Source organism: Bos mutus, chromosome 26 (assembly GCF_027580195.1).
Source record: "Bos mutus isolate GX-2022 chromosome 26, NWIPB_WYAK_1.1, whole genome shotgun sequence".
In the NCBI taxonomy this organism is placed as follows: domain Eukaryota; kingdom Metazoa; phylum Chordata; class Mammalia; order Artiodactyla; family Bovidae; genus Bos; species Bos mutus.
In genome coordinates, this window is record NC_091642.1 from 21237970 (window position 1) to 21260491 (window position 22522).

General features: G+C 48.3%; 1 protein-coding gene across 2 annotated transcripts in view; it reads right to left on the bottom strand.

The window, feature by feature from the left end:
- Positions 1–21634, bottom strand: part of MXI1 (MAX interactor 1, dimerization protein) — a 92626-nt gene extending 70992 nt beyond the window's left edge. Inside the window, exons 1-2 of one of the 2 annotated variants that reach the window (XM_070363779.1) lie at positions 21142–21634; positions 3190–3322 (exon numbers count right to left, since the gene is read on the bottom strand). In XM_070363779.1, the coding sequence (XP_070219880.1) occupies positions 3190–3322; positions 21142–21403 (395 nt within the window). In that variant the 5' untranslated portion in view covers positions 21404–21634. Of the gene's footprint in view, positions 1–3189; positions 3323–4692; positions 4999–21141 lie in introns of those variants that run through there. The other variant, XM_005894765.3, reaches the window with a different exon arrangement.
- Between the last annotated feature and the right edge of the window lie 888 nt (positions 21635–22522).

Here is a 22522-nt window from a genome sequence, read left to right on the forward strand (position 1 = left end):
AGAATATTAGGGAGGGAGTCAACATTGTATCTTAAGTATGCTACAATGTCAGGGAAACAAATGTTACTTTATGACATACCTTCAAGACGCTTAATAGAACAGCAACTTCCTTATGGGTACATATTTGATAGGAAAATAAGACACATACACTTATCAACTCTATTCCTTTCCTTGTTTCAGATGACTAACATATGAAAAATTTTACCAGTTTTATTTGTTAAAATCTTCATTAAATGTAGTAATAACAGGGAGTCTACAGTGTTCCCTTACAAATGAAACAACACCACTATCTCCCCAATACCCCAGTACTAGAATTTGATCATTTGCTCCCTACTCTATGGAGCAAAAATCTTAAAACATAAAGAGAAATAATTTCTAGTGTTCCCCTTTAACATACTAGTTCTCATCCAAAGCTTCTGCTGCTGCTGCGAAATCACTTCAGTTGTGTCCGACTCTGTGTGACCCCATAGACACCAGCCCACCAGGCTCCGCCGTCCCTGGGATTTTCCAGGCAAGAGTACTGGAGTGGGGTGCCACTGCCTTCTCCCTCTCATCTAAACGCTCCACCCTAAATCCCACATATGGGTAGACCTTTAGATAATATATCCTAAAATCTTTTTTTCTTTCTTACTATTTATATTTCCATGAAAAATTATTAGTCTTAGGTGGTCCAATGCACATGCAATTATTTTCTCTTGAGTACTACTAAGAATAAAGTGGCATATTTGTAGTCTTATAAATTTTCTGACGTGCTGTGCTAAAATACACAGTAATTAGCAATGTGGTCTGACACACAATGCTATGCTATGCTAAGTCACTTCAGTCGTGTCTGACTCTGTGCGACCCTACAGACGGCAGCCCACCAGGCTCCCCCGTCCCTGGGATTCTCCAGGCAAGAACACTGGAGTGGGTTGCCATTTCCTTCTCCAATGCATGAAAGTGAAGTCGCTCAGTCGTATCAGGCTCTCAGTGACCCCATGGACTGCAGCCCACCAGGCTCCTCCGCTCCTCCGCCCACGGGATTTTCCAGGCAAGAGTACTGGAGTGGGGTGCCATTGCCTTCCAAGTGTTCTTTTTAGGAGTCTACTATTGTGTGTCAGCGGAGAAGGCAATGGCACCCCACTCCAGTACTCTTGCCTAGAAAATCCCATGGGCGGAGGAGCCTGGTGGGCTGCAGTCCATGGGGTCGCTGAGAGTCAGACACGACTGAGCGACTTCACTTTCACTTTTCACTTTCATGCATTGGAGAAGGAAATGGCAACCCACTCCAGTGTTCTTGCCTGGAGAATCTCAGGGACGGGGGAGCCTGATGGGCTGCCGTCTATGGGGTCGCACAGAGTTGGACACGACTGAAGTGACTTAGCAGTAGCAGTAGCAAAAAGAACACTAGCATGAAAGAGAAATTCCAAGCCAAGCAAAGTATAAGTCAACAGATGACAAACACATTAATGACCTGTAACATAACTGGTAAAATCTAGAAATACACATCTAATGTATGCCTTTGTAATTCTTGAGTTGTCAGTAAAAATGTCACATCTGCAATGATGGGATGGTGTACTGAATGACCAATATAGTAACTGATCTCTAAAACTGTCAATAAATCAGTGTCACAGAACTTCAGGGGAAGGACAGACCTTGGTGAGCATGTACTTAATCCCCTCAAACTATGACAACAGTTAAGGACAGAGAAAAAAATGTAATGAGATCATATACTTGATTTCTAGAAAGTAGGAAACAATCAATATATACTCATACCATGGCAGAACCCAGGCTTGATTTCCTATCTAGTACTCTTCCCATGCCTCAAGGTAAAAAAAAAAAAAATTTTAGTCTATGCATGGATTGGAAAATTCATAAACTCCTGAATATAGGTTTTAATTGCTGATACCTTAACCAGAGAAACTGTGAAGGGCAGGAAAATTTATAAGTAATTCTTGTTTAATGCTGCCTATTTTGTTTAATATGCTTACATATTTTCATCCCAAACCTGCCAAACCACAACAAACACTGAAGACCCACACATAAACATAAATACAGCATAATACACTTAGGGCTAAATAATTTTATACTTTTAAAAATTATTTAAAATGTACAGAATAGTCTTAGCGAAGAAAAGAAGCCAAAAAAGGAGACACAGATTTAAAGATACTAGTGACTTGCCACAGTAATGTTAGAAAGGCAGAGTGGAAAGATCCAACGTTCTGAGCACTGTTATCTACAGGAACCTCAGGTTTTCTGCATCAATGAGAAAGAGCCCCTACTCCTGCTCCCTCCCAACCCACATCTTCAAGTGCTACCCAACTTCCTGTCTGGAGTTCTCCAAAGTCTCCAGGCAAACTTAGTTACTCAGAGAATGCTCTGTGCCCCTCCAAAATGAACGCTTACGTTCTCTAGAAAAAACTTTGGAAAAAACATTTAAATCCTTTCATCATGGAAAAGGCAAGCACCAGCTGGTTTTAAAACAGGCTTTTTGAAAATTTCATGAGATGAATCTTTAGAATACATAGGCCCTCTAGAACAAAAACACTGAAAAGACAGCCAGACACTACCAAAAATTTTCAAAAAAATAGAAGTCAACTATGTCTGAGTATATATCCAAGTAAGCATTTTCTAGTATCTGTTTTGATTGAAGGATAAACATCTTCTTTCCTTTTTTTTTTTCTTTTTGCTTTAAGAGCTCCCTTACCAATTAACTCTTATCATCCTTAAAAAATACAGACCATGACCAACTTCCTACTGCATCTAAATATTTTTATTTCTTTACCAAAACCCTTGATTCTGCTTTATAGCCTCCTTATTTCTGATTTTTTAAAATTCTTGCATCTCTCAAGTTTAAAGCTGGCCCAAGATTACTGTTAGCATATGGCTGCATGCATGGACACATGCGGCCGAATCTCTAAACTTACTATCCGTCTCAGTCACAGACGTCTACATTTGATAATCCCCAGCAAGAACTTCTTTGGTTGTTTTGCCAGATTCTATTCTTTGCCTTCTACACAAAGTCAGGTTAGGATTCCTAGATTTAATTATTTTAAAAGGGCCAAATTCTGAGGGATGGTGATAAAGGCACTTGCTTGGCTGATAGTGTTGCTCTAGACTTGCTATTAGAGGTCAGATGGGTCAGCGCTTCTGCCTGAGTCTGTGCTCCCTCCCTTCAGGTGCCCTTTCCAAACCTCTGCAGCTCAATACCTGTTGGCAGTGCTGGTGTTGCTGCTCCCGCTGCTGTGTTTCTGTGCCCGGCTCAACCTCCGTGGGGGCTTTGAATGCTGCAGCCGGGGGCTCGGCATGGAGGGGAACGTTGAGGCGTAGCCATGTTCACACTCTAAACAAATGGCAAAAAAAAAAAAAAAGAGGAAGAAGTAAGAGGGTAAGAGGAATATACCCAAATTCCTGATCTACACATCTCTAGTCCTTTCAGTAACAGGCTGTTGAAAACAGAGAAGACAAAGAGGTAAATTTTTTCTATTCTTTCTGATTGGAAAATAAGATTCCCAGTCCTTTCCTGGTCATCAATCCTGTGACATTATATACAGACCCAACTCACGCTTGGAAGGTGTACTAACACTTCCTCTAAACCAAGGAACTTCTTCCTCCTCTTCAAAATCCTTTTCTCCAAGAATTCTTGACTCAAACATCCTCATTTCTGAGACCAGTTACCATTCACCTAAATTATTTCATTTGTTTCAAAATCCCTTTTGGTATAACTGTCCCCCTTCAAGGTGTCTCTATAAGCCCACATTTTTGTGTACTTCAAACAATTCAATCACCTCGTTCTAGGAAGACATTTTCTCACGACACCACAATTTTCAGGGGTTGCACTCAGCACCCCAATCTCTTTACATAGCTCTTAGTCTCTGTTCCTAAGGAATCCCAGTGCATCCTATTTGGATGTGTAGAGATCACTTCCTCACAAGTACCTGTCCACCTCTCTGCTCTTCAGCAGGCATCCCGGTCTGGGCTCTGGGTCCGGTCTCCCCGACCCCGACACGCATTCCTCCCGCCCCCTCCTCCGGTTCTTCACGTCCTCTTTCTTCCCGGGTCCTCAAATCACCCCCACTCTCAACACTCCTCCCCGTTCCTCCCCTCTCGTCCACCTCCACTCAGGGCAGCCCCAGGTTCCAGCCTGGTGCCTCCCTCAGTCTCCCCAGGAGACAGTGTCCTCCCCTGCTCCCCTTCCTGAACACACATACACCCACAGGTGCCCGTCACACACATGCACACGTATTGCCTCAGGTACCCCTTCATTCACATGCTCACTCCCTCTCACATGCTACCCCCTCATATAGGCACAATTCTCCTCACACACGCACCTCCCTTACCCCACCCTCCTGACACACGCACCCCTCCTCACACACGCACTTCCCTCACATGTAACTCCTCACACGCACTTCCCTCACACACACACCCCTACTCACACACGCATCCCTTCCTCACACGCACACCCCTCTTCACACGCATCCCCTCCTCACACGCGTCCCTTTCTCAAACACGCAATCCCCTCACACACAGCCCCTCCTCACACACGCACCACCCGCCTCCTTGCAACGCACCCCCGTCTAACACAAGCACCCCCTCCTCACAGACACCTCTCCTTACACACACACCCCTCACACCAGCCGCACCGCACTCCCCGCGCGGAAGAGGAGTGCGCGGGTTCAGGCAGTGGCAGAGGTGGTGGCGTCCAGCCGTTACCTCGGTCCCGGCGCTCCAAAAACTCGGCAGCTTCCAGCAGGCGCTGCACGTTGATCATCCGCACCTGCTCCATGGGCACCGCGGGCGGCAACCCGGGCCTCTCCGCGCTCCCTTCCCCGGCCAACAGGAGGCGCCGCAAGCGGCTACAGTCCGGCGCCGCCCCGGGACATGTGCGGCGGGCCGGCAGGCCAGCCCCGCCGCGGCTCGGCGCGCTCTCCGCCGCCCCCGCCACCCGCGCCGCCCGGGCCACCCCGCCGCCCCTGCTCCGCTGGCAACCCGCGCGGGGTTTGTTTACCTCTCCGCGCGAGCACGGGGGAGGGGCGGGGGCAGTACCGCGACCCGCCCCCTCCCGCCCCTTCCTCTGTCTCCTGGGAAATGTAGTCCCGCCCTGCCCACTGCACGCCGGGACTCGTAGTATGCACGACGCTTTAATGCGCCTGCGCCTTACCAAATTCCGCAATGGCCGCCGGGAAACGTAGTCCGTTTGAATTTCTGCCTCCCAGGTGGAAAGACCAAGAGGTTTTCTGTGCTTTGCTTCTTGGAGGGAAGGATTTGAACGACTGTGGGTCTACTTCCGGGGAACCCTTTTCTCAATGACTCCTGGAAGGTGCCCAGGAGCTGCAACATGTAGTTCCACAGTGCCCCGCTCCAGTTCTCCATCTACTACTACTTTCTCCCGGAACTTCCGCGGCTTGGTTACCCTATCTGCAGAATAGATACTTGAATAGATACAGCTGAGGAACAAGAGATGATCCCATCAGAGCCAGAGAGAGCTCCCCTAAGGCCCTTCTTCATAGTTCACAAAGAGGTAGTGTTTTGTTTTTTAACCTTAATTTTAAAAATTCCTTTCCCCTCCCTCAGCCCTTCATTCGTGATTTTAGAGACTGGCAAACCTCCCTGGTGCTGCAACTGAGAGATACATTTCGGTCGCTAAGTGATTTGGTGCTGGAGTCACACAGGGCTCAGTTAAAATCCTGACCCTTCTATTTACACTAACTCTGTGGACTTTTCAGACCTCATGTACCTCGCGTCTATATCAGATGTAATGACTCCATTTATCCAAACACTGAGGGCCTGCCGTGTACAAGGCACTGCACTAGGCATAACGTGTACAGTAACAGATGAAACAGACATGGGCCTTGCTCTCAAGGAGTGTATAGTCAGCAGGGCTTATTGTGACGATTAAAGGAAATAATACCAGAAGTTAGTACGTGGCACTCAATAAATGGAAGCTATGATGATCATTTCTCTCATGTTCTCCTCCACAGAGAGGGAACTGAAAGCAGAGGCTAAAGACTGCAGGACCACATTAAAAGACTGCCAATGACTGCCCACCCCCCACCCCCACACATCGTCTTTCCAAGTCCTCACAGTCTAGACCAGAGTTTCTCAACCTCAGCATTACCAATATTTTGGGTGAATGATTCCTAAGTGGGGGAGGGATGGGGTTGGTGGAGACCTGTGCATTGAAGGATATTCAGCGGCATCCCTGGCCTCTACCCACTAGATGCCAGTAGCACACCACCAACTCAGGTATGACAACCAAAAATGTCTCCAGACATTGCCAAAAGCCTCTTGGGGCACAAATCACCTCTGATTGATAATCTCTGGTCTAGGGCAAGGAAAGGCAAGAAGATCGTAACTGTTGAAAGCTCTAGGAGCAACCTAGGAATTGTGTAAACATCCATAACTTTCCCCACCCTCATTATCTTATCCTGCCGGTGGACATCCAGAGTAACGAGAAGCTCTTGGTGAGGGGAGAATTTCCCCTTCCCTGTGGTCACTCCAGTGGCTACTGCAGAAAATACCATCTCAGAATGAAAATGTTATTCTCAAAAATGTCATGGGCTTCATGCTGCATTCTAATATTCTCTCCCCCTTTTCCCCCCAAGAGTGAACAAGATTTCCAGTGAGGTCAAAAGCTACAAAATTCTGCCAACCTTTTAAAATATTATACTTGGCACCACATGTATGAACCAAATAGATGTTCGATCAAATACAGGGAGACCCAAAATGAGAGATGTTCACAAGCCACAAGATAATTTTTTTTTAAGGTATTGAAACAGGAACTGTCCTTTTTCAGCTGTTAGCTAGGTTGCTTCAGATCTGGGCTTTCCCACTGGGCGTTGGTAACAACCACCCTCCACATTCAACAAGGGACACGTTGGGTAGGGGGAGAAAGGAATTATTTAAAAGAAAATACCTATTCACTCCGAACATCTGTAAGTTGAGGGTAGAAATTATTAGATGGAAAGTTTCTACCACTTGCAAAACCACTTTAAGCTTTAGATCCTAAATTGCTAAGGGCTACCCCAGGAACTTAAAAGAGGTAGTTTTATAACAAATAAAATTCTACCCCATGGGAGGTAAACCTTGTGACATGCAATCAAGGAGAAAAGTACAGACTGAAAATACACATGGGTTCAAGATGGGTTTAAATCCACACATCATAAGCCCTAGCAGGTTATTAAGAGAAAGCAGGATGCTTGGTGCACATGTCTGACCTTTCACAGTTGACCTCCAGATGAATTAACCAACCCTTCTTTTAAAGCTATGGCCAAGAGGGAGTGGAAGAGATGGAAAGTAGTGTTAAAATCACCAAAAAGCCACCTGCATATGTTGAAGAAGAGATGAGATGATGGTGATGGTGGGCAGTGTTAAGCACTGGTTTCTGTACAGAAATACCCAGGCTCTTCTAACAGCAGTTGAAGGTGCCACTTCCTTCTTCCTGCTCCAGCTGACTCCCAGAGTTCTTGCGTGGATACTGGCCACAAGGGCCTCCTACAGCACAAAGCTTGGGGCTCTAGCCTAGAAAAGGATGTCACTCACAAACCATCCTAAGCACCAGCCCAGCCTGTGAGAACCCAGAAGCAGCCACGGCTTCTCTTTTGCAGATAAATCCGAATTGCACTACAAATGCAAATGGGGAAACTGAGGAAAAGCAGGGCTTCTAAAGTCTACTGACAAAAGAACCTGGAATCTTACTCATAGTCTCTGGTTCTTCTGTCCTCTCCCTCAAGGGAGTATCTCACTCAGGGGAGTCTCATTTGATGGTGGAAAAAGTCCTCCAGAGTCCCCCAGCCCTATAACAAACACAGCCTGGATGGGGACAGTCTGCCTTCTGGAGGAAGCAGGCAAAGCTCTCCATTCTTAGGGGTCCTTTCCCTGAACGGTTTACTCAAGGTAAATTTTCAAATGCCTTATTGCAGATTCATGAACAGAGGAGGAGCCTGGTCTGTGTTACATCACTTCTGCAGACAGAAAAGAGGAAAAGAGGGGAGGGGGCCCTGAGGTTAAGGTGCAAGTCCAAAGTCACTATTAGTGACACCTGGTGCTTAAGAGAACTGCCTTGAAACTGCAGTGCTTACTGTGCAGGGCACTGTTTTCCGAAATTATCCTTAAGGGGGGTGGAGGGGCGGGGTGGTCGTCAAATAAACAAGGTTGGGAACAGGGTGAGTCCTGAGCTCCTAAATAAGAATCTTAAGAGTTATACATCTTTCCATCCCCCACCCCAGAGTGACAACCGTAGCGTCCTCCTTGCCTCTCCCCTCGGAGCCCAGAAACGTGAAGAGCAGCAGAAAACCTTTTCTTCTGCCGAGTGAGTCAGCCTTGCCTAACTTCATGCGTAAGCTGTCCTCGAGTCAGCGGCAGCTGAGAGCTGCGGGTCTGTGTGCAGCCGAGATAAATTTGGGTCTAGAAGGGATGACGTAATGCTAAATCCGAGAGGTGGCTGCCGCCTCCCAGGGCTCCAGTCGCCAGGGCTGCCGGCTGACATCCCAACCATACGGAAAAGCACCACGACCCAGGTGCCTGAGCTGGGGAGAAAGGGAAAGAAAGGACATGGGGGGTGGGAGGAAATGGCAGGGGGAGGCAGCGGTACTCTGAGATCGCTGAATCTGGAAGTTTGTTGTTTTTTAACTTTGGTTTTCTGGTGAGATCAGGACACTGGCAGAGGCTCAAACAGCTGCACTTGACTTCCATCCTGGCCTATGTCTTCTCTCTTAGAAAAGGGCTTCTTACATTTTATTAAATGGCCCTTATAACAGCAGCCTATTTAGGTGATTATAATGAATGTGTTAATCTCTGGAATGTCCTTCTTTTTTTGCATTAACATGGGTCCAAGAAGAGATCTGCATTGCAGGACTTAATTAATATGCACACATAAGATTCTTGCTTACCTCGGAGCACTTCACTTGAGGGTGCAACTGATGGAAGATCTCGCTTCGGCCATCCCCTATGAATATTCCTCCCAATAACATTTCATGGTTTGTTTTCATAGAAGTTTGTATCATTAAGCTTATTCTGCAATCCAGCCTCCATTTTTCAGATGAAAAAACTGAGGCTCAGAGAGATATGGTAACATACCAAAGCCACACAGCCATCTATCAAACTGATAGAGCAAGGGTTAGGACTCGGTCCTCCAGACTCTCATCCAGGGCTGTCTACCCATCTCCCTAATTCTTTTTCTAGTTGATCTGTGGTTTTAAAAATAAACAGATAAACAAAGTAGAATACATGTTATGGTCTTTTAAATTTTATGGAGCCCCAAGGATTAATCCTCTCAATATCAAGATCGAGTTATATTCCAAGGGGATCCAAAGCCTGTTCTGTTTTGCTTTCTGTTCAAAGGTCTTAGGAAAAGGAAAAATCAACTCCTCTGCTGGTGATGACCACAAGCCATGGGCCCAGCCACACTACCTCATTTTAATTAGAAGACCAGCACAGGTAAATGATCTCTGTTGTATGGAAGTAGCTTCCTTCATTAGGAATGTCTCCTGAATACTTTTTTTCAAATGACATTTCATCTTGTGTTGCTGTGGTCATGTATTATTCTCCTTAATTTGTGATTACAATCCTTTAATACTTATAGATTTTGTGACTTTCAGCCATCTCTGGCATATATATCCTGGTCAGCCATTGTATGTTACTCTTTAAAAGACTGCTCATTCCATGAATGAATATTTTATTTAGAATGTTTGCATCCACATTCAAAAGCCAGAATGCACTGTAATTTTTTGTTGCACTTAACAGGTTTTGTAGGTAATGACCTAGTCTTTCAAAGTTAGATACAACTTGATTTTAAAGCCTTAAAAAAAGAAAAAAAAAAAAAGATTACCAGAGGCCTTCCCCTGCTGTTAAGAGGATGGCCCACATTCTTACACAGTCCTGGGTAACCCTCCCTCCCCTGGCAGAAGCTTGCCTACAGCGGCCCGACCTCCACTCCTTGACATCACCACTCCTTTCCAAGCAGCAGAAACTTGTGGTGGTCACTCTTAGGGCCCAGCCAGACCCTGGACACTGAGTCACACATCCAGCCTTGCTACCTTGTGGCTGTTTTCAGCCTCAGGTACAATAGTTAGAATAAAACACCAGGCCCTTGCTTGCCCAAGGACGTGTGTGATCTCACCATCTCTTCTAACTCCAGCATGCTGATTCCAGGATTCTGGGATTCTCCAGAGATCCAAGAATAACATGCCTCCATTTGCCTATAGCTGCTGCATAATAAGAGCCAACTATGTGTGTGGTGCCACTTGTGCAGTCAATTCATTTAATCCTCAACGTATTCTGAGATTCCTGTTTCTCATTCGAGGCCCAGAAAGGTTAAGTGATTTGCCCAAAGCCATACAGGTAGCAAACGGATTCAAACCTGGATTTCCTAACTCTTGGACCCCATAGAGTACATCAGGGTATGTTTTGCCAGACAAGGTCAAACAAAGTTGATTAAGGCAATAGCCTCAATCAGGATAATACCATCCACCTGGAGGCTTTGGAAATGTGTAGGAGTGTCTTTCTTGAGTGTCACCATGACTTGGGAATTTTACTGACATTTAGTGAGTAGGAACCAAGGATGTTAAATCCAGCAATATTCCAGATTAATCTGCTCAAGAGGAACTGTCTCATCAATAGTCCCCTTGTTGATAAGCACTACATCAGAGGGTTAAAGGCAGAGAACTCATCGTTTGTTCAACAAATATTCCTTAAGCCTCTGTTACTCGTTGCACACTAACTTAGATGCCAAAGAGAACAAAGAATAAAACTACTTGTGGTCTCTGTCCTCAAAGTGCTTGCATTCTAGCCTGACAGACCGATGATAAGCAAGTAAAAGCATTGTAAATTGTGATAAGTAGAAATAAGGGAGAAATAATAAATGAGGGGGAGGATGGTTTAGGTGGATGGAGGGATCAGGGCAATCACAAGGGTGTTTGGCCAGCTCCTCAGACTTCCATAAGCACATAGGCCACCTGAGAATCATGCTAAAATGGAGTTTTGGGTTCAGCAGTTCTGGGGTGGGACCTGGGAGACCCATTTCTGACAAGGTCCTAGGAGACTCCAAGGCTATCCATCTTCAGACCACACTCACGCCAAACAGTAGGGGTGATGGCCATGCAGGGAATTGGGATTTTATTCTAAGTGAGACAGGAAGGAAACTATTGAAGGGCTTTAACCAAGTAAATGATACGAACCCAGTTCTATTTACGATCACCCTGGCTTCCTAGATCTCGATGGAGGAGAGGAAGAGGTTGGACCAACGCTTTTCGACCAGAACCAGCTGGCCCTCGCTAGTAAGGTGGCAGCCAGGGCCTAAAGTTCGTCTGTGTGGCTCACACTTGCCAAGCACGGGCCAGACCAGTTTCCCTACAAGCTCAGGCACCTTTGGGAAACCTAGTAGAGCCTGACAGGGTGTGGATTCACACCCCGACACCCGAGCATGCAGAGCCTCAGGAGCCCTACTGGTTGGGTGAGTTCCCCAGGGGGTGCCAGGCCAGGTGGTACTGCAAGGGCAAGCAGAACACCCTCGGCAAGTGCCTTGCAGAACAAGGGCCCTGTCTGCTTTGGTCTCAACGCCTGAAGAACCCCAGAAGGCTCTGGCGGTCCTCTCTCTGCTCTAGGATGAATGGGAAGTAAAGTGAGTCACTCCAGGGAGGCCTTCCCCAAGGGGACCCTCAGCCTCATCTTCAAACATTCCACATTCCATGTCTTGCCTCTTGCTCTCTGACACTTCTCTAAGAGCCCTGAAGTCTCCTAGGAAGAAAACCTGGTTTTGAGTCTCAGCCCCACTGTTTGTTAGCAGGTGGCCTTGGGAAAGTTAGCTTGCCTTGCTAAGGCTAAGGCTTTCCTCATCTGTAAAATGAGGATAATGATAGCACCCTCCTATTGGATGAAGGTCAGGATTTACTATAAAGCACTTAGCGTTGTGCTAGTGCATAGTCACTGCTCATTAAAAAGGCACCATTATTACTGTTCCTTTGGAAAATAGAGACAACAATACACTTGTCAGCAGCAACCCGCCCCCACCCCGGGGACAGGCTATCAGACTCCCAGGAAGCAGGCAAGTATTATTTATGGATTTCTATTTGTCTGTCACTTGCACTGGAATATAGAACTCAACCTGGAGATCATATACATTGCACTTTGGAAGCACCAAGCAGGGTGCTTGGCTCCTCACAGGTGTTAGAAATTACGTGTTGTTTTGAGCTAAACTTTACAGCTGGTGGAAAAAAGCAAATAAAGTTGTATGCAAGGCACTCAGAATCTTGGGAGTCAAGAAGTATAGTAGAGATGGTCAGGTATGGTTGAAGTAAGAAGAGAATAACACAAGACTGTACAGTAGTTCTGGGCCCCTACAGAAATAAAAACAAAGGCTCACGCTTGCCACTCTTGATCAGAAACAGCAGCCCTGGGCATGCCCTCCATTTTGATACAGTGGTATTAAAACGGTCCCAAATCATCTTTATTCAAGTATACTTGCTAATGGTAATAAAAATACAGAGTAAAATATCTCAAATAACAGGTAATCCAAATCTCCTTTTATTAGCTTTAAACATCCCAGTCTTTCTCTCCCTCAGGACACTGTGTTTATCTTTCTAATTTTGCTATGTTTAAATTTCCTCAGCAGACACTGTAGTTGGATATTAGAGAGATGAGGCCAAAGGCATGTTCGATGGGACAGCAGGCATGGTAGAAACATTGGTATGGACAATCCTCCAAGTGCAGAGTGCCCCAATCTGTAAGGAACTAAGAATGGACTGTGTTTATTTACAAGGTTGCTTACACAGTACTTGATTTCCTAGGCTTGGGCAGCTTAAAAAAGGGGGTGGGGGAGAGTCAGATCTGTAAAAATTATAAGGATAAACACAAAACACAAAGGATTTTAAACATCAGGCTGGGGGATGGCAGGGTACATGGAGGGAGCAGAGGGACTAGTCTCTCTGTTTGTTTTTTTTTTGAAGCCCAGTATAAATTTTTGTTCTATCTGTAATGATGGCTAGAACCAAAGACACAAAGCCCAAGTCAGATGCAATCCACATTGTTGAGGTTTACTTTAAGACAAGTGAAATTTCTAAAATCTGGCACTGGAATAGAGTTTAAGTCCACGATGGCAGGGACTGTATCTCTGGGCCCTAGCACAAAGCCTGACATAAAGCAGTGTGTACGCCTTAAATACCAGCTTGATGAATGTATGGATGAACAGACTCACAGAACACATTTAGGGAGAATTCCTGGCATGCAACATAATTCCACATTTTATAAAATTATTTGCCATGGGGGCCTTTTAAAGAGAGGTTCACTAACCTAAATTAAAAAAAAAAAAAAAGAGATCCTATTTACATATATTTCCTGGAGATGTATTGCTCAAAATGAGGGTCACCTGAACTTTCAAAATATTTCACAAGCGAGGGGCCCAGTAGAGCATTCTGCCAAGATGAGGAAGCAAAGAAGGAACCTCCAGCTCAGATGGGTGGTGGCAAATGCCCATTCGTTTTGGCCAGAGAGATCAAGTCAGCTGCTGACAGCTTTAACACCTCCAGCCAGGCCACTCAGGGACAAGAGTATCAGAGAAAATGACTTCCCTTTAGTTTAGCAGAAGAGTCAGAGAGCAGGTGTCGCTCCCGTCGGAATCAAAGCTTCTTCTCACCAGTGGAGCCGGAGCTCCACCCTCCACCCCCAGAGGGAGGGCCCTTTGGGAAGCCCTGAATGCCTCCTCCTCAGTTAAGGCTGGAGAGCCTTCCTATCACTGCCATCACCTTGGGTTCCACCCACTCCCCCTACCATAGATGTATAAGAAAATATTTTTTCTAAATGGTGAATTCAAATTATCTTCATTATGAAAGACTATTGAGAATGTTGCAATGACCTTTGCAATAAACAGACACACCCTGCGATCAGTAAACCAGGGTTGAGAATTGCTGACTTTATGAGCACCTGACCTGTAAAACAAAAGCCCAGTTTGGGGCTCTGCCTGGGACCCATTCTCACATCAGGCAGGAGGGAACACAGCCCAGACGGACTTGTTTCTGCCTCTGCTGTGTCGTCTTGGGCAAGCCACTGTCTTTTTCTGGGCCTCAGCCTCCCTGTCTGTATAGTGAAGATGATGGAAGCTCTGTGACCTCTTGGGCTTTTTCTGGCGCTGATGTTCTGTCTTACCACCTGCCTCCTTCAAAAACATAACTGAAAGGGAATGGAAGGAAGAATGGGAAAGGGAAGAGAACTGCTGGTTCAGAAGGCCAGGCTACGGTAAACCTCCTCGTTTCTGCCTGCCGAAAATGGCTTTCTTCATTCTGCAGGAAGATTCCCATTTTCTTCTGGGTTATTGCCTTTTATACTTCTTTTTCTGTCTCTCTCTCTTTTTTAACTCAAAAGTCACAAAACCACAACTCACCTCCCCAAAACGGGTCATCTGGAAGCCAGAGCTGTCAGGGCTTAGGTGTGTCATGCCTGGCATACTGGTGGTATCTAAGTGAGGACCAGGCCAGGGCAACCATGTGCTTCTTCTCCAGAAACCCAGTTTAAATCAATATTTATCCAACTGTATTTATAGAAAGTGGTGGTGGTAGGGAAGAGGGGGTGGGGTGGGGAGGCAGGGGGATCTAAAACAGAACAAGCCACAATGACTGATGCAAATCTTTGTGGCCAATTCGTTTCTGCAGGGCCAGGCTTTTTTTTAAAAAGGCAAAAGACTCAGCTTTTGATGAACCTGCTGTTGGCCCTAGTACCATAGCAACAGCCCCAAGTCCTCTAATATGTCCAGAGGACAGACTTGGAAGAGTAGCAAGAAAGGGGTGGTGTTTCCTAGGAGCCTAAACTTGAGTTAGGGCCAGGAGAGTTGAACAACTCTGAAAAACGAAGACAAAAAAGAAAAAAAAACAAAAAACAAAAAACCCTCTCTGGTTGGCTCTTCTGTCTCCAGCTTCGTTTCTAAACCTTTTCTAAGCAGGGTGTGCTTAGGAAGACCTTGGACAATCAACAAGGTGTTACAAACACCCGCTCTGCTTCGGGTTGTTGGGCGACCTCGAGCAAGTTTCATCTCTCTGGACTTCATTCCTTGACTAGAAAATGCATACACGCCTATACGGTTATATAAAACTGCAGGCTCAGTCCAATCAGAGGTCTAGGTTCAAAACTCAGCTCCACCATTACTATGTGATCTTTGGGCAAGTTACTCAGTTACCCCCTCTGTAAAATGGGAGCAATTAAAGTCCACATGCTCTGTGGTTGTTGTGAAGTTTGGAGGAGATAACACGTCTTTAGCCCCATATTTTACCAAGTATAGTCAATGCTCAGTAAATGGTTGCCAGTGTTGGTATTATGCAGTGCAATTAGTTGCTGCTGCTGCAATGCTGGCACCCTCTTCACTTCCTTCAGTTCTACCTCCAGATTTTGCCAGCCATTCTCAGATGAAAATCTCCATTTCTAACTGTGCCAAATAGGAGTGTATTTTGGTCAAAGAGGGCAGGTAGGTGAGCAGCTCTTGTTCTGTCTTGGATCTGATGGAGCTTCTTTTCCCCCATCAAACCATGAATGACTCAATTCATCTTCTCCAACTTCATAAGGTCCAGATGCTTTTCCTGGTCCCCTCCATAGGGTACCCAGTCCCTGGGAGCTCTGGGACTCTGAAAGCTACAACAGTATCCCCAAAAGTCCACTTCTGGCATTTAGCAATGGGCAGAGATCAAAAAGAGTTGAATCCGGGGAGCATAATTTAGGATGTAGAGGAAACAGAAGCCTAAGTTAAGAATGCTCTTTATACAACTTCACCAAAAACAAATACCTCACTCCACTCCCATCATAAATCAACTTACAGAGTTTTCGGGGCGGGGGTGGGGGGAAGCAATTGCACATCGTAAATGCTCAATACATAATGTGTGGAATGAATGAATGAATGAATCGTAAGATGCCTGCCATGCAGAAATGTGATCTGCATAAACACTAGTTGCTATCAAAGCCCTCAATTTTAGCATAAGTTGCTCCGTAAATAAATAACTGATCCATCTGCAGGGTCACAGCTGATGCAGTTTCAGCTCTGCGGGCCTCACCTACCATCTCTGTATAGGCCCTGATCTTTACAGCCCAGGAGCAGTCTGCATTGATTATGGGAGACATCTTCCCTCCTTGGAAGAGATCAGTTATTTCCAACTCCAAGTCTTCAGAAAGTCTATCATGTGTCCTTTCTGCCTTTCAAACTGATCACTGTGTCATAGCCAGTAAATGACAAATCCAAGCAATCAAGGGATGTATATTAATTGTCTCGTGTATGTCCAGTGTTACGCAATGGTTATGAAATACTGTTGAGTGATCTTTTCCCTTAAGATGCTAATCATCTCCCTGTGAGGATAAAGCTAATGTAGTCTTCAGAAAGTCTATCATGTGTCCTTTCTGCCTTTCAAACTGATCACTGTGTCATAGCCAGTAAATGACAAATCCAAGCAATCAAGGGATGTATATTAATTGTCTCGTGTATGTCCAGTGTTATGCAATGGTTATGAAATACTGTTGAGTGATCTTTTCCCTTAAGATGCTAATCATCTCCCTGTGAGGATAAAGCTAATGTACAGTAAGCAAGTAGAGCTGATTATCAAAGCTCAGAGAAGTGACTACTTATTGAGCACCTACTATATTCCAGGTACTTTAAATGAAGTGCCTCAGTTGTTCAGCAATGGCAGGAGGCTGATGCTACGGTTATCCTCATTTGACAAAAAAAGAAATGAAACCTCAGGTTAGGCAACTTGTGCCCAAGGCCACACAGCCAGTAAGCAGTGAAGGGGTAACTTGGGCCCTGCTCTGGGTGACTGTAAAGCTTTCATTCTCTCATTCATTCCCTGACTTGAGAAATATCCAGGGGAGGCTTCCTGGAGGAGGTGGGATCTGACCTAGGCTTTGAAGCTAGGTTAGACACAGATAATCCCAGGGAAGTAAGAGAATGAGGGCATGCTAGACGGAGGGAAGAGTCTGAGTCAAGCACAGAGGGATGACTGTAAAGGCTGCTTGCTGGTGGACCTGCTGGACGGGAGTAGAGGAGATTAAGTTGGGAAGGCAGGGTGGGGCCAGATGACACCATACAGCCACAGCTTACTCTGTCAGCAGGCAGAGGCTGTTCTTTGGCCTGTCCATGCCCCTAGGAAAGCACCTCACCTTCCAACCCAGGTAATGTACTCCAGAGAGCCACCCAAGGCTTCTACTCGAATTTAATCATTCTTTTCTATCTTAAGCATTGCCCCCAAGCCACCTTCCCTAGACACTGGGAAGCCCTGTTGTGTCCTGTAGATTCCACTTGCCTGCTCAACAACTTTTATGGACAGAACGCCCCTTTGTGAATTAATTTCTTTTTCTCTTTCGTTTTTAACCTTTTCCAAAATAGGAAGTAAATTTTTTTTTTCAACTGATCAGTCAGTCCTAAATTGCTACCCCTTCACTGGACCCTATGTCAGAGGTTATTTACATATAATTTCTGAACTTGTGATAACAGGGTCACGGGATCCATAATTAATATTTCTGGAGGCTTTTGAGTTTCTTAAGGATTCACATCAGTTGGAAGTTTGGGAGAATGTACTTGCATCTTCTAGGGAATCCTTGCCTTGCACAGAGCACTCAATGCTGAGTGACTCAATTTGAACACCCCAAGAAAACTCATCATATATACTGAGAATAACTCAGCACTGTGGACACACTTGGTGAGCTCTTCCAGCACGGAAACCTCAACGAGGCAATGAAAAGCAGTTCTGGTGACAATGGAAAATAAGGCAAGCTCCTGCCAAGGAAGTACTTTACACACAGTAAAAGCGGAACGTGTGGACTCGTGACCAGGGCCTATCGGTGCATTTCGAGAATGTCTCACAGAACCCGAAATGGAGAATTGAGGTTCAATACCCTTCTCGGGGTGAAGAGCGTCCCTTTAAGAAGGGATTGAACCAGCTGGCCGCACTACAGCTCCCAGAGATTTTCTGGCTTGCCTCCAGGCTCCACCCCCTAGTCTCCGGCCTCAGCAACGCGTGACGTCAGAGGAAGCTGAGGCTGTCGATTGGCTGAGCAATGCTGCTAGGTCAAGTCCAGTCAGAGGAAAGAAGTTTGTCTCCATGTGGAAACCATGTGTCTCTCGCTGGGAGGGGGAAGCGGTGGAGGCGGAGAAACTGCGATCAAGTGATTACAAGAGAACTGGCTGAAATGAAAGCGAGGAGGTTGTGCACCTGAGCCGGCCAGTATTGTCGTTTGCAGTAGTGACCTAAAACCAGAAACAAACCTTACCCAACACACAAAACTTGAGTCCCGCCACCATCATAAAAATAAACAGCTAGGGTCCTTGCTTCCTTCCAAAAACCAGGGAGGGACCAGAGAAATGCTGGAATCCTATCGGAACGCCTAGATTCCCCTCCCTCCCCTAAAGACTGAATGATGTAAGCGTTTCGGAAAGCGGGGATCTGAAGCAAAACAAGCCCGGCGCGCGCGGAGGAACCCTTAGTGCCCGAGCCCGGCGCACGCACGACCCGCCCCCACACTCGCGTTATTGCTGTGCACACGCGGACCGCCGTGACGCGCGGGCATTGTGTGCATCGAGCAGAAAACAACGGCGAGCGCCGCCAGCGCGAAGAAGCACCCCCGATTAAATGAGACAGATGTAGGGCCCGTTGTTTTCCGTACGGGGAGACCTAGACCCGGGCCGGACCGGGGGCGAGAGTGGGAAAAATAAAGTGGCCCCCGTGGGCCGCTCCAGTTTGCAAAGGAGATAATAGAAGGCCCTGTGGACGGTCGCCCCATAGTTTGCTGCAGGTCCCCCTTGCCTGCGTGAGCTCGTGGGGAGGGGGCGAGGGCCTGGAACAGGGTCCCCGCTCTCGGGGAAATCTGGGGGCCGCTGGCATCACGTCATGCTGAGCCAAACAGCGGCTGCGAAAAGAGGCAAGAGAGCTAAAAATACTCCAGCGGGGAGCCGGCCGGAGGAGGAGGGCAACCGGGCGGAGGGGCTGATTATGCACACGAAGTTGAGGGCGCCCAGGTTCCCGATCCCCTCTCGGGGGGTGGCAGCGCGGACGCCTCGGTAAGGGGACCGGGAGGAAGCCCCTTGGCTTCCACGGTCCCCGGAGCCCGGCTCCACTACCTCTGGCCCGCCCCGTGCGGGGCAGTCCGGCCCGGCGCGCCCGGCCCTCTGCTTACGTGACTGGTGGCCACGCCGGAGCCCCGGCACCGGGTAAACAAGGAGGTGGCGGCGGCCGAGGCGGTAGGGGAGCGAGGGTGGGGGCGGCGAGGTGGGGAACAGAGGTCTCCGATTGTCTGCGAGTGCGAGGGGCGGGGGGCGCGGGACGCGGAGGAAGCTCCAGCGGCTTCTCGTACACCCCTCTGTAGAGGGAACCTGGCGGGGGCAAACCAGGTTTGCCACTCACTGCCAAGGTGCCCTTTTTGGGTGCACCCCCCGCCAAAGCCGGCGCCAAGGGACAGACTCGGGGGAATGGGGGACCCGGGCGGCGGGGGGGTGGTTAGAGTAAGAAATCACGCCCCTCCCCCCTCCAACAAAAGCAAACACACCAAACAAAACCACATCTTCACCCACCTCCCCACCAGCTCTGACCCTACAGGCGAAGGCATACTGCCCCCCACCCCACACCCCGATTAATCGCAAACTGATTCGGCTGCAACCGCCGGCGATGCGCCTTTCTCGTAACCCAGGCACCCCGAGAAAACAGGGAGAGAAGAAAAGAAAAGAACGCACCACCAACCTCCCAACACAAATCCTTGTTTTTGCCTTAAGCTACTGCACGATTTCGCTGCCATCACGCGGTTACTTTAACCCCGAAGGCCTGGGGTGTCGGTCAGCTAGGGTGTTTTTGTGTTTGAGGGTTGTTGTTGTGTGTGGAGGGGGGGGTAGGTTGCAAGACCTGACACGTTGCAATCGGACCATTTTTCTCCCTTTCTCTCTCTACCTCCCCCTCTTTCTCTCTCATCTCATTGATCTTCCTACTTGCTCGGACAGATTTTCTCTAGTCTGTCGGTCTGTCCGCCTCGGCCCCTTCCCCCTTCTCGCAGCTATTATTTGTGAGGACCGTGCTGGAGACGCCGCACTCGCGTGCCCCCGTTAGGACGCTGAGGCGACGGCCTGGGGAGGATTGGGGCACCCAGGCAAAAATGAAACAAACAAATACAAAAAAGGAGGCCAGGCCGGGGTGGGGCTCCCAGCACCCCCCGCCGCCCGCAACCATCTCTCTCCACCTGAATATGGGGTGGGGGTGGGGGGAGCAGTAGAAAGCCACCGGGAAGGAATCTGCCTTCCTCGCCCAGAGCGCTCACTCGGGAGCCGTATCCCGGAAAATAAAGAAACAGCACATAACAGCCCACACCTTCTTCCACAACTATTGTTTCCTGCGAGATCCCAAAGTTTCCTTCTCGCTGAGTCCCCCTCGCCAAGTTTCCCGGGCGCAGCACCGCGGGTCCCGGGCGAGCTGGTGGCAGCGCTTGGTTTTGCCGGCCTGTTTCTTTGAGAGGGGTGGGGGGGTCGGGGGCAGGGGCACCTAGGGCAGCAGAGGCTCAGAGGGACTGTCTCCGTGGACGCGATGGCCTGAGCCCAGCCTTGCAGCGAGAAGAGAGGAAAAAGCAAAGTAGACAGGAGGAAGAAGCAGAGCCGAGCCAGCCGGAGCCCACGCCGTGGAGGGCTGTTTGCTTGTTGTTATCGTTGTCGTGTGTCTATGTGTTTTCTTTCTGGAACCGCCGAGCTCTGCCTACAGTTTCCAACTTTCGTCTTGTAATCCCCACCCCACCCAGGAACGAGCGACAGAAAAACAACACTTGTCTGCCCGAGAAGGCTCCGGAAAAAAAAAAAAAAAAGGGAGAGGGAAAAAAAAAAAAGTAAGAAACGCGACCTCGAAGAGAAGAGCTCTCAGCTCAGTTGTCAGCAAACAACAACACTCCCCCGCTCCTCCGCCCAGCGGTTCTCCCACCCTCCCGGAGACGGACAGACTGACGGACCGACAGCACCCCCCAACCCCCCGCCTACCCCCTGCTCGTCTTTGTTACATCTTTAGCAGCTTTGTGCGTGCGTGTCCTTTCTCCGGTGTCATCGGCTTTACTGCCGAGGGCTGGATGTGAGTGTGTTGGGGAGAGGGGGGCTAAGCAGGCGTCAGGGGTCGCCCAAGTGGGCGAGAAAGAAAGAGCCCGGCGCCGAAGAGGAGCCAGGGCCCCCAAACTTACTTTTGTTTTCTTTCTCGATCTGCTCCAGGTAGCTGGCGGCCTCGAGCAGAATCTGCACGTTCTGCAGAAAAGTGTTGATGTGCTTCTCCATCGAGTTCTCGCTGGTGTTGAAAATGTCTGAGAAGGGGCACCTGAGCTTGGCCCCCGCGGGCTCCTCCGGCTGGGCCGGGGGCTGGGGCGCGGTCACGGCCGGGGGCGCGGCGGGGGCCAGCCCCGCGCCCTCGCAGCGCGCCTCCTTGCGCGGCCGCCCGCGTTTGCCCATGGAGGGACCGCGGGGTCCGCCGAGCTCGTCCTCTTTCGGGGCTGCGCGGCCCGGCCGAGCTCCGGGCCCCGGGGGAGAGCCGGCTGGCTGGAGCAAAGAAGGCGCCGAGGCGAGAAGGCGACCTGACTTCCCGAGCCTCGCTGCGTGCTGTTGTGTGTTTGAGTGTGTGTGAGTGTGTGTCGGTCTCGCTGTGGGTCTGTGTGTATGGGAGATTGAATGAACCTACAGGACAGACGGAGGCGCTCTGGCGCCTGGGTCCTAGTGCGAGCCTGTCGCATTCGGACTGGTCAAAATGAAAGGCGGAGACAAGCGAGGCAGGGACCGCCCCCTGCCCGTCCTGGCACACTATCCTGCCTCTCCCCAATGTTATCACATTGTAGAGCATAATATTTAAACCCAAATGGAAAAAATACTCGAAGGCTCTGAGCGTACCCACAGAAAAACAGACTATTAAACTGTTGTTCTTTTACTTCACGTGAAAATAATACCAGTGCCTGGCACTACATACTAGATTCCAGCGGTAGCTGCTATGACTTAAGAAATAAAAGTCCAGTCCAAAAAAATCATACACGTTACCTCAAGTTCTCTCCCCGCAATGGACACACTTCTACACACACACACACACATGTACACGCACATGCACACACACACAGGCACAGGCATCTGCCTTTACAGGGCCAAGTGAAATCCCCAGGCCACCAAATCCCAGTTACAAATTTACTCACTCTTTCTTTCTCCCTTCAAATGCAGAGTTATTTTCCTGGAAGGGGGAGGAGATGGAAGCGTCTCTCCCCACACTCCTCTTCCCAGCCTTAGTCCAGCTGTGCAAAGCTCACAGTAGGGAGCCTCCACACCTGGCTCTCTTTTATTTTATTTCGCAGAAAGGCGGACGTGGCAGCCCAGGAACTTCCCACCCCTACCCTGGCTGAATTCCACCTTTTGGTTCTGAAGACCCCTACCCTAGGCGACACTGTTCCATTGCCAGTGCAGACCATTCAGGGTCTGCAGGAACCATGGATGCTTTCCAGGCCTGGGAAGTGTGGTGGCAGTCAGGGCCCTTGGGGAGTGCCATAGAGAGGCATTCAAGCCCCAGCTCTGCTGAACACAGACTGGACTGTG